The sequence below is a fragment of the Capsicum annuum genome, chromosome 11 (genome assembly GCF_002878395.1).
Source record: "Capsicum annuum cultivar UCD-10X-F1 chromosome 11, UCD10Xv1.1, whole genome shotgun sequence".
Taxonomy (NCBI): Eukaryota; Viridiplantae; Streptophyta; class Magnoliopsida; order Solanales; family Solanaceae; genus Capsicum; species Capsicum annuum.
This window is the reverse complement of record NC_061121.1, coordinates 17,160,682-17,173,785: the sequence shown is the minus strand read 5'-3', so window position 1 is coordinate 17,173,785 and position 13,104 is coordinate 17,160,682. Positions and strand designations below refer to the sequence as shown.

General features: G+C 31.0%; 1 protein-coding gene across 1 annotated transcript; it reads right to left on the bottom strand.

Annotated features, from left to right (window-relative positions):
• Positions 1 to 5,537: 5,537 nt before the first annotated feature.
• LOC107846696 lies at positions 5,538 to 6,089 on the bottom strand. Its single transcript, XM_016691004.2, has one exon. It carries the CDS (start codon positions 6,087 to 6,089, stop codon positions 5,538 to 5,540), a length of 552 nt encoding a protein of 183 aa, XP_016546490.2.
• Positions 6,090 to 13,104: the final 7,015 nt, after the last annotated feature.

Below are 13,104 nucleotides of genomic sequence, written 5' to 3'. Positions count from 1 at the left end.
ATTACTATAAATTGTGAAATTTTTGCTGACTTTCTCAAAGTTTTAACTTCTATATTTTTTTATTTTTTGACTGAAACTAATAAAACCTAACAACATTTAATTAAGGGAAAATATTCAAATTTACCCTTTAATTATGCCAAGTGGTTTATATGTACCAAATCGTATTGAAATGCTCCTCATGTTAAAAAGGTGAATATTAAAAAAAAAAAAAAATGTTGAAAAGGTGAATAAAGAATGAATTCAATTTCATATTGCTTCAAATGAAATCCCTACGTGTTGCGATTTAGCTTTCCGAAATCTCCAACTTTGGAAAATAAAGACTCGAGAGGCCGAATCAGAATTTAAAATTTATGAATACTAGATTTTAATATCTTTAGGTTGCTTAATACGTTAATCTTGTAATGATCACGCTAGCTCTGCCCCATAAATGAAAGCTTGCTTTCATGTATTAGTTTTTAGAAGAATAATACAACTTTTAAATGGCATAATGGTCATTCGACTTTTAATGAGTAAATTGATAGTTTGTAACATTTTTAATCTTAGTATAAAATTGTATGTATTAGTTTCATTTTAATTTCAAAATACAGGCGAAAGATCTATTCGAGATTAATGACGAGATTTTAAGGATCATGGTGGTCTTGGTCTTTAATCCAATGGGGATTAGCTGGGACACGGGGAGCTCATGTTAGAGCATGCACAACGGAAGCAACAATTAATCTAGATAACATAATTAAAACAAAAATTAGAAAGCTTACCTCTTGAAGTTTCCACACAGTTTGTTCAACACCTTGTATGTCAGGTCTGCTGCCTTCTACTACTTCTTGATTAACTCTTTTAATCAACACTAGTGTGGGCAAATAACTTTTGGATCGGAGAAGGATAATAGAATTCTCTAAAATCACCCTCTACTTATTCCCACTTTCAACTGAATGAAGAAAGAAAGAGACATATGTTTTGGCCCTTTATATTGTAACCTTAAAGCCAAGAAAACGTTTTAGCCTTAATACCCCTTAATGTCAAATTATTTTTTTCAGCTTTAAATTTGTCATAATGCCAAAATTGATTCTTAATTATTTTATTCCTTATTTATAGAAGATCGGTAAATATTACCTCTTCTATTACTCCTTTTCTTTTCCAAATTTGATTAGTTAATCAGGCATAGTTAGGACCCCAGATTTATTAACAGAGCCTTTAATTTATGATATTAATTCGGTAATGAATAAATTATCATATCATAATAAATTACAAATTATTCCACTAAAAATATGTAATTGTACTTCTCTATTTAATTTCGAAATCTACCATTACATCTTATTTAACTCCTCATGTTAGAATTACCGACACCAATCAATTAAATAAGTTCTCTAAAAAATTTAACTAATTCATTAATTTAATTTTTTATATATAATGCTTAACTTATTTCACATGACAGATATAAAATCCACCTACAGGGTTTTCATGTGAAAACTTATAAGCAACCATAAAGGGGTGTCTTCTATCTCAAGTCCAAGACATGATTCTATCAACTAATTAATATTTCACTGATTGATTTGTCATCATCCAACCTATTAGGAATATGTTGACTCACAAAAGAGGCTCACCTTTTAATAGATTAAAACAATAACCAAACCACATAGATCATAATAATTATATCAAGATTAAGAGTATTAGTACATGTAATGGACTAGAAAAATTGTTTATAAATATTCAAAACATAAACGAATATCTCTAATTGGTCCGTTCAATACATACGAAATGTACTAGCACAAGAAGTTGAAATATTACCATTTTCATAACTAAGATCAAATTATATTTAATCTTGTGCTACAATCAACAAGATGTTTGTCCTACCTCATCTTTGATTGTGAACATTATTTATAACTTATAAGAACCGACAATTTTAATCTTCCGTGCGTGAGTTAAAATACTTCATACACAAAAATGTCTACTATATAAGTAAAAGACACACATGTTAATACAATAATCTATTGAAATAAAATTTTTATTAATATAATAAATTGTCTTTACATGGGATGAAAATATAATACTATAACTCAAACTACATGGTTAATAGTATATTCTAACAATCCCCCACTTAGACTCATAATCATGAATGTATAATTTTAACACCCATTTCTTCCACATGCTTATCAAAAACCTTCTGGGTTAATTCCTTTGTGAATGGGCCCGCCAAATTGTTCTTCGATTCAATCTTCAAAACTCTTACATCAACCTTTGAGTTATATCCCGAATCAAGTGATATTTTCTCTCAATATGCTTACTACTTTTATGGCTTCATGGTTCTTTCGAGTTTGCAACTGCACCACTATTGTCATAATAACGTGGTAGTGGTGTTTGAACCGAAGGAACAACTCCAAGATCTTTCAGAAAGTTATCGAGCCAAACCGTCTCTTTAGCCGCCTCAGAGGAAGCTACATATTCAGCTTCCATGGTGGAATCAACAACACATGATTAATTGATACTCCTTCAAGCAATGGCTCCACCTCCTAAAGTAAATACATATCCCGAGGTAGATTTTCTAGAGTTTTTATCCGACTGAAAATCTGAATCAGTATACCCCACAGGAACAAGATTTTCAGAGTGAAAAACAAGCACATAATCCCTAGTCCTTTTAAGGTACTTGCTTATATGCTTAACCGCAGTTCAATATTCTTGTCTAGGATTAGACTGAAATCTGCTTACATGCCAACTGCAAAACAGATATTTGATCTAGTGCACAACATAGCATACATGAGGCTTCCTACAGCAGAAGCATAAGGGACCACCTTCATTCTCTCTATCTCATCGGTCGTTTTGAGCGACTGATCTTTTGACAAAGTAATTTCATACTGAAAAAGAAGGAATCCCTTTTTAAAATTTTGCATGCTAAATCTTGCAAGAATAGTATCAATATAAAGTGTAAGCCTAATATCCTTTGTTTACGATCTCACATAAGCTTAATCCCAAGGACATGAGTCGCTTCTCCCAAGTCTTTCATATCAAAATGCAAGGATAGCCACTCCTTAATAGAATTCAACATGCTCACATTATTTTCTATGAGCAAAATACCATCTACATACAAAATAAAAAATGTTACTCTGTCTCCATTCTATTTTTTATAAATGCATGACTCATTTTCACATTGATCAAAGCCAAAAGTTTTAATCGAATTGTCAAAACAAGTATTCCATGCCCTAGATGCTTGTTTCAACCCATAAATGGATTTCTTAAGTTGACAAAACTTATGTTCATTTCCACTTTCAATAAAACCTTCTGATTGTGCCATATAAATGCACTCATCAAGACTTTCATTTAGAAAAGCCGTCTTGACATTCATTTGCCAAATCTCATAGTCATAATGAGCTGCAATGGATAAGAGAATCCTAATGGATTTAAGCAGAGCTACCGGCAAAAAAGTTTCCTCATAGTCAATTCTTTCTTTTTGAGTAAACCCTTTCGCAACAAGCCTAGCCTTAAAAGTTTGCACTTTTCCACCCACACCTCTATTTTTCTTATAGATCCATCTACAATCAATGGGTTTTAACTCCCGCAGGTGGTTCTACAAGTTTTCAGACTTAATTGGAATACATAGACTCAATTTTAGATTTCATAGCTATAATCCACATTTTAGCATCTTTGTCATGTAGTGCTTCGACGTAATTAAAAGGTTCTGTATTAGGCTCCTTAGGGATTCTATCATACGATTCTCACAAGAGCGCAAATCGTAAAGGTTTTTAATAATTCTCCCACTGCGATGACTAGTCACTATAGGATCTGCTACCTTTGGAACTAAATTTTGAACACCTTGAATGTCTCCCTGCACTATGATAGGTTCCTCTACATTACCCTGAACGTTTTCCTCCATAATTACAGGCTGCTTGACATTACTCCCACTACTTTGAGGTAGTGTAATGTCAAATGTTTGCTCTTGTGCAACCTTTTGCCTATTGACCTTTATCCCACTACGTGGATGCAATGGTATGTCAATAATAGTTTTTAAAATTTGTTCTTGTGTTTCAGTATTCGTTATTCTATTGCTCCATTCCTGTAAAATAATTTTACTTCTAGGAACGTGGTTCATTAAATAATCCTCTTCAAAAAATCTAGCATTTGTCGAAACAATTACCTTCTGTTCCTTAGGACAATAAAATAAACCCCCTTTTGTTCCTTTTGGATATCCAATAAAAATGCACACTTCTGTCCTAGATTTCAACCTATCAGTTTTTTCTTTTAGCACATGTGCTGGACAACCCCAAACCCGAATATGCCATAGACTAGGCTTGCACCCACTCCACAATTCAGATGGGGTTAAGGGTGTTGATTTTGAAAGAACCAAGTTCAGAATATAATTTGTTGTTTCTAATGTATAACCCCAAAAAGAAAAGGGCAAATCTGAATAACTTAACATTGATCTAACCATTTTCATAAGAGTTCTATTTCGTCGTTCTGCCACACCATTTTGTTGTGGTATTCCTGGAGCAGAATATTGAGATGTAATTCCTGAATCTGGTAAGTATTTAATGAATTCCGCAAAAAAGTATTCACCACCACGATCAGATCGTAATGTATGGATATGTTTGTTATGTCACTTTCTCATTTTCATCTTAAATTCTTTAAATTTTTCAAAGTATTCACATTTACAACAGAACAAATAAATGTATCCATATTTTCAGTTATCATTTGTGAAAGTCACAAAATACTCAAAACCACCTCTTGCTTGTATATATATATGACCACACAAATTAGTATGAATTAATTCTAACTTATTTCCGGCTCTATTTCCTTTGTAAGGAAAAAATCTCTTGGTCATTTTACTTTCTAAACAGGATTCACAAGTTGGAAGTACCTCCACTTTCAATGAACTCAAAGTTCCATCAGAAACCAACTGTGAAATCCTATTTATGTTAATATGACCTAGACGTAAGTTCCATAAGTATGTTTCACTCAATTCCGAAATACGTTTTCTTTTATGTGATTGATCAACATTATTAAGTTCCAATTTTTTTAGCATATCATGAAAAACCTCAAATACAAACAAATCCTGTATTCTAGGAGCAGAAATAATAAAATATTTATTAAACTTAATAATTGCACAATCATTAACAAAATAAACATTGTAACTAGCATCCATTATTCTTGAAACTGAAAGTAAATTCCTTCTTATAGAAGGTACGTAAAGAATATTATTTAGTCTTAAAACTCTAGAACTACTAAACAAAATAGAAATATTTCCTATAGATAAGGTCGGTGCTGGCTTTCCATTTGCTTGAAACACGTTCAGTTCATTTTTACTTAGGCGTCATATTTCCTGAAACCCCTACAATGAAGTGCAGATATGATTAGTGGTTCCCAAATCTATCGCTCAAAATTAGGTAGAAACAACTGCTAAAAATGTTTCAATGATATATGAAAAAGATGTACCTTGTTTTTGCATCTTTGCTATGTAGCCGGAACACTGTTTCTTATAATGATCAGGTTGCTTACAATGATAGCATTTTCCCTTAGGCTTAATCACACCACTATTAGGACCTGAAACCTTACGAAGCTTTTTTTTTCTTTTCGCCTTTCAGCTTAAAAGTCGAAGCTGAAGGTTTTTCAACCATCAAAGCCGCAGGAGGATCTTGTTGCTTAATGATAGATTTTGCCGTTTGCTCCTCATTCAACAATTTTGCAAGAGATAAGTCCATATTATTCATATTATTATTCAAGCAAAACTGCTGAAAACTGTCCGGCAGAGTCTGCAGGACCATTTCAACCTTAGATTCCATATCAATAACCGCATTAAGAATTTTCAGCTCATTCAACAAACTCATCATTTTAAAAACATGTTCCCTTACTAAAGTTTCTTTAACCATTTTTATGGTCAAACGAGCTTTCATGACCGTATGCTTTACAGGACGATTTTGCTCACCAAGTATCTCTTTGAGAGATTTAAACATATCATATGCAGTAGTCATGGATTGATGTTGATGCTGCAACACATTTGCCATAGAGGCAAGAATGTAGCATCTAGTCATCTCGTCAGCCTTGATCCCCTTTTCGTAGGCTTTAATCTCATCATCAGTGGCTTCATCCGACTTAACAGACATTCCTCAACTACCACAAATTTAAAGCCCTTAGCAGTAAGAACAATATCCAAATTACGTTTCTAGTCCACATAGTTAGGGCCTTCTAGTTTATTTTGATTCAAGATAGGAGTTAAGGGATTGAGCGAAGACATGATTAATCTGTTATATAATCCAATTAAAAACAAATCATTAGACATGCTACAGAATAATAAGATTCTAAAAAAAATACATCACATATATAATCATGCATATAAACAGTTAGAATCGTTAGTGAAACTTAATCATTTAAGCAAATATACATGTAATGTCAGATATTTTATCTCTTAAATAAAACAGAATCAACTCAGTTAGAGAGTAAACTGTGATTTAAGTTAGATAAATATCATATTTCATAAGTGTCTGTACTATTGAACCAATATCTAACTTAGTTGGAAAGTTAATACTCCCTCCGTTTAAAAAAGAATGACCTACTTTGACTTGACACAAAGTTTAAGAAAATAAAGAAGACTTTTGAATCTTGTGGCCTTAAATTAAAGTAGTGTCAAATGTACCAAAATGCCTTTTAATCTTGTGGTCATAAACATGCCATGCGGAAAGTTGAAATTAAAGTATTGCCAAAAAAGGAAAAGGGTCATTCTTTTTTAAACGGACTAAAAAGGAAAATAGGTCATTCTTTTTTAAACGAAGGGAGTACAAGTTATCAAAAATAAGAGACTATAAAATAGTATTTCACTATACAAGTTTATCCGATGGGGAAGATGACCTATGTCAACATGTAAACTCATATTATTTATTGCTATTAACCACTGGAAATCATAAGGAATGATCACTATTACCCCTGATCTGCAAAAGATAATTTTTTTAGAATTTTAAATTTTTCTAAAAACATAAAAACGCCCAAAAACTCGTCAAAATGATCTCGAACGGCCAAAAAATAGCCTGGATCATAGCTTGCCGTGTGTATTGTTTAGTGGCTCATTTCCAATAAACGTACCAAATTTCAGGTCATTCAAAATTTGTCAAAAACTAAAAAACTTTAAAACTGACCAAAACGACAATTATTGTCCGAGCTGTTGCGAGGGTTAGCAGGGTTGCCTGCACTACTTGTCCTTACTACTATTGTTCATACAACGAGCAACGACTATGGTTGGGTTTAGTCGAAACTAATCATAATATTGCCCTTAATCCATAAAACTAATTTTCACAAAACTATGCAAAATTCGTTTTATGTTTTCTTGATGATAAACTGAGATTCTCTTGAAATCAATAACATCATCAAAAACATGAAAAACAACCAGTAACAACATGATATCAAAAACATGAAAAACAGCCAGCAACAACATGATTTATACAATTATTATCCAAAATATGTACAACAAATCATGTAGTTTCTTTTACATTATCTAGCATATGTAAGAAGACTACTGATAACAATTGTTAGAGCATGTACAACAGAAGCAACAATTCTGCAGGATCAATATAACTTACATATAAACTAGATAACATAATCAAAACGAAAGTTCAACACCTTATTTGCCAGGTTTGCTGCCTTCTACTACTTCCTGATTAACTCTTTTATTCAACGCTAGTGTGGGCAAGTGACTTTTGGATTGGAGAAGGATAATAGAATTCTCTAAAATCAGCCTCTACTTATTTCCACTTTCAACTGCATGAAGAAGAGAAAGAGGCAAACGTTTTGGCCCTTTATTGTAACCTTAAAGCCAAAAAACGTTTTTAACCTTAGTATCCCTTAATGTCAAAATATTTTTTTTCAGCTTTAAATATGTCATAATGCCAAAATTGATTCTTAATTCTTTTATTCCTTATTTATGGAAGACCAGTAAATATTACCTCTTCTATTACTCCTTTTTCTTTTCAAATTTGATTAGTTAATCAGGCATGGTAGGGACCCCAGATTTATTAACTGAGGCTTTCAATTATGATATTAATTCGGTAATGAATAAATTATCATATCATAATAAATTATAAATTATTTCACTAAAAATATGTAATTGCACTTTTCGATTTAATTTTGAAATCTACTATTACATCTTATTTAACTCCCCATATTAGAATTACCCACACCAATCAATTAAATTAAATTCTCTGAAAAATTTAAATTATTTATTAATTTAATCCTTTATTTATAATGCTTAACTTATTTCACATGACGGATATAACATCCACCTGCAAGATTTTCACATGAAAACTTATAAGCAACCATAAAGGGGTGTCTTCTATCTCAAGTCCAAGACATGATTCTATCAACTAATTAATATTTCACTAATTGATTTGTCATCATCCAACCTATTAGGAATATGTTGACTCACAAAAGAGGCTCACCTTTTAATAGATTAAAACAATAACCAAACCACATAGATCATAATAATTATATCAAGATTAAGAGTATAAGTACATGTAATGGACTAGAGAAGTCATTTATAAATATTCAAAACATAAATGAATATCTCTAATTGGTCCGTTCAATACATACGAAATGTACTAGCATAAGAAATTGGAATATTACTATTCCCATAACTAAGATCAAATTATATTTAATCTTGTGCTACAATCAACAAGATGTTTGTCCTACCTCATCTTTGATTGTGAGTATTAGTTTATAACTTATAAGAACCGACAATTTTAATCTTCCGTGCATGAGTTAAAATACTTCATACACAAAATTGTCTACTACATAAGTAAAAGACACATATTAATACAATGATCTATTGAAATAAATATTTTATTAATATAATAAATTATCTTTACATGGGATGAAAATATAATACTATAACTCAAACTACATAATTAATAGTATATTCTAACAGTTCAAACGCTCAAGAATCCGCGTATTGTCACAACAGAACATTCCTTAGAGAAACTCCATACTTTACTACTGTGCAAAAGAGAGATATTGGAGTCATGATATGAGCTTCCAAGGCTAAATTAGACACTTAGATTTAAAACTTCCACACATATTACTTTCGTAAGAAAATGAAATCTCATCTAATAGCTAGCTTTTCAATGCATAAATTCGAAGTCATCTTAAAAAAATAATTAAAAGTACAAGTAGAGCTATCAATAGACATTAATTAGAAGGCCATTGCATTCAATTGATTTTCATTGCAATTGAAGCATAGGAGTATTTCAAGTCTTTCTTATGTTATTCTAAAAAGAAATTATAATATGATTTTTTTGGTTATTATATTAGTTAGATAACTCGATAGTGCTTTGCACGATCATATAAAATCTAGTAAATTTATGAATAATCGTTATTAATACATGAACATTAAAATTAATTTTAAAGTATTTTTTTTTTGTGAAAACTAACGAATACTAAAAATAATTCAATCTTAATTAAATAAGAGGATCATAACATCTAACAAATGATATAAAACTAGGATTAGTTGAAAAAACAGAGGTGATTAAATCACTTCCTTCTGAGAGTAGATACTTGACTCACTATGTGTTGCCGATATTTTCATATTAAAATTTCACCACAGTTTTAGAATAAAAGAAATTATCCCTTACACTTTTTTCAATCATTAAAAGATAATAATATTTCAATGGAAAAACAAATACAAGTACTATATATTGAGAGAATATATATATATATATATATATATATATGAGCAAATAGATGGCATTCAAAAAGAGAACAATAATTTTTTCATAATATTTTTTAAATTTACCACTCTAAAATATCTAAAGCTAAATAAATATTCATCGATTAGTTATTATTATATGATAAATCAAAAAAGTAATCACAGTTAAAAAAAGGTCAGTACAGAATAACCAGTAAAAATGAAGAAAAAAATTGACCAAAGCCGATGAATTAAGAAAGTGCTAAAAAATTTAAGCTTGACAAATACAAGTTACGATGATTTTCCTAACCATCTACTTCTAGTCTTCAATTTCTCCTTTTCATCTCCTAAACATGTGAACTGCCTTAAAATAGCCTTAAAGCTAATGTCGAGAAATATTTACAACCTCATTTTTATCAATGCTTCAAATGTTGATACAACGAGCAGAGGAGCTAGCATACAATATATATATATAAGAGATTAGACGAAGGTAATTTTGAAATGCAGATGAAAACTGCCAAACAAGAATAAATGACATTATTATCGTAGTAAATGACTAATTAATACAAGGAGTTTAGTTGGAAATTGGAAGAATGCAATTAGTAGGAGCATAGTAATTGTTCGAAGGATAATTTATAGGAATTATAGGACAATTTAGAGAGTAATCAATATAGTTAATTTTCTGCAGATATTTTGAAGCATAAAATTAGGAAAATCATTTATAAGTTCACGTAATAAATACAATAAATAAAAAGTTGAAAAACGTATTAATGAAGAGTAACATCTTTTGCATTTGAACTGCATTTTGACTTCTCCATAATTTTCAGTCTTTTAAAATTTTTAAAAAAGTTAAAAAATCACAAAGAAATAAATAAGAATTCACGATCCAGCTCTTAGAAAGCGCCACATCATCGAATTCTTGACACAATTAATTTTTACTCCATTAATTCTTGAAGGTCAAGCTCACAATATCATGTTTTTACTCTTTCTTGCTTCATTATTGTGTAATTGGAGACTTGCATTTTTTTTCTTCAGTTCCATATTCTTTTTCTTGCTCCTTCCACTTCCAGCTTCACTCCTTCCTATGTCTCTCAAATCATTCTTCAACTTCACTGTATCTACAATTTCCATGTCTCTCCTTTTCATGTATCTAAAATTCTAGTTCCAAGCAATTTTCATTCGTATTTATATTTTCTTTCGTTAATTTATTTTCTAATTGAACACTAACCTCATCCTTTTTCGTATTTTTCATCATGTATTTGAAATTCTTGAAGCTATTAATGTAGGTCTATTATTGTTAGAAAAAGAGGAGGTATGTTTATCATTATTGAAAAGTTCAATCTCCATTAATGGAGGTTTAAGCTAAAAGAAAGTTGGGTGGAGAAGATAATTTGGAGGGGGGGGGGGGGGGGGGGGGGCTGGGGGGATTTTTTGTAATTATTTAGAGAATAAAATATGTGTAATTAATTCATTGGATGTAATTGCCATGTGTTTTGGCATTTTTTTTAAAATAAACTAATTTTGTGTATGTATAATGATGTGGCAATGCAAAATTAGATGGCGCAAATTAATTGGTTGGGTAATCCACTTTGGCAGCGAGTGTGACCCACACAACAGAGCTGATATCGAAAGATGTCAAAGTGACACACTTTATGGCTACTTGAGGTGCCAAAAGTGAACAATGTCCACTTGAGGTGCCTAAGTGAAAGTTTGTGCCAAGTTTAGGGGGTCACCGATGGGTTTGACCTATATATATATATATATATGTATGTATGCATGCTACCTACCTACCTACGTACCCACCTACCTACCTACCTACGTACCTACCTACCTACGTACCTATCTACCTACCTACCTACCTACCCACCTAGATAGATAGGTAGATAGGTAGATAGATAGATAGATAAATAGGTAGGTAGATAGATAGATAGATAGATAGATAGATAGATAGATAGATAGGTAAGTAGGTATAAATTGAATCTTTTCTTACACATAAATTATGTAGAAAAAAACATTATCAATAATTAGAACTTTAAAATTAATTATACACCATTAATATTTATTTTATCATTTAAGTAAATGTAATTTTTTTTAATGCCAAATTGCTATTTTTTAATAATTAGTTTATTATATACAATTTTAGTGATTAATATGAGATACATGTGCAACACACGTATCCTAAACTATTTAAAATAAAAGGGGCTGCTTGGCCTTTCAATTTTGCCAAGTGCACTTATCAGTATTTGGGATGAATAAAAAAATGTGTATTCCCAGTGAGATATAACCAATACTAGATTCATATAACTATCACCATAAGTACTATATCATTATCTATTATAAAACAATTTTACTCCAAAAGCTCTCCTACTAATCAATGTCAAAAAGTCCTTAACCCTATTTGATTATTTTTTCTGAAGAAAATCCTATTGTTCTCCCTACACAAAGTTGTATAAATATTTATTTTGATCTTCTATGGATAATATAGATAGAATAAGAATATAGAGAGGCCAACCTAAATATTACAGATTTTAATATAAAGAGGCCAACCAAAATATTATAGGCTGCTCAAGTTTTGAGAGTCTTGAAAAATATTAATTTCAAAAAGTTTTCATACTCTTATAAAGAAAAACGTTTTCAAATCCCAATTTGTGTTATCATATATTTTTAGCAACTCGAAAAGGAAATACTAAAGTTTATGTAATAGTGAGACGAGTAAATATAGTTGTAAGAGGTGAGTGGGTGATAACATAGAAAGCCTCTTTTATTACTCATCCAGTTTGTATTTTCTTAATCATTCGTAGAGAACTCTCAATACGAGTTTGCACCAACATGCCTATAATGCATTTGAATCATTATTTTTTGTGTAAATATTTTGCCTTGACTTTGTGTTGTAAATTTTCAAAGTTGAAATTGAATTTACATCTTAGTTTATGAGGCATTATGTTATTTTATAAATGTCTTTTATAATAGCTATTTAGCTTAGTCTTATACGTAAATTAAGAAGACTCTTTATATTAACCGTGATGTGTTTCATATACATTCCACAACTGATATGCAATGAGACAATGTTAGTAGCTTATGGTTGATGTTTCATATACATTTTCACAAAAGTAAAATCTGCTACTGAGTGCCACCTTAAAAAGGCAGATGCTCCAACAATTATCTATGGTAGGGGAGACTTTCTGTTGAGTCTGATACGGACACAAATAGTATTTTGTATTTGCATCTAAGTATCACAATGTTGTTCTTGATCAATATACGCCGAGTGCTATGAGGATACCTTAGAGAAACCTGAATCTTTGGTTATTTCGGTTGGACTCACTTGGATGTTAGTCTATGGTTCATCACTACTAGAAAACAGTAAATTTCCGACGGCCAGTTTAGTCGGAAAGTGGTTGGAAAATAAGGTAGTTCCGACTACTTTCCGACTACTTTATGGTAGTCGGAATATA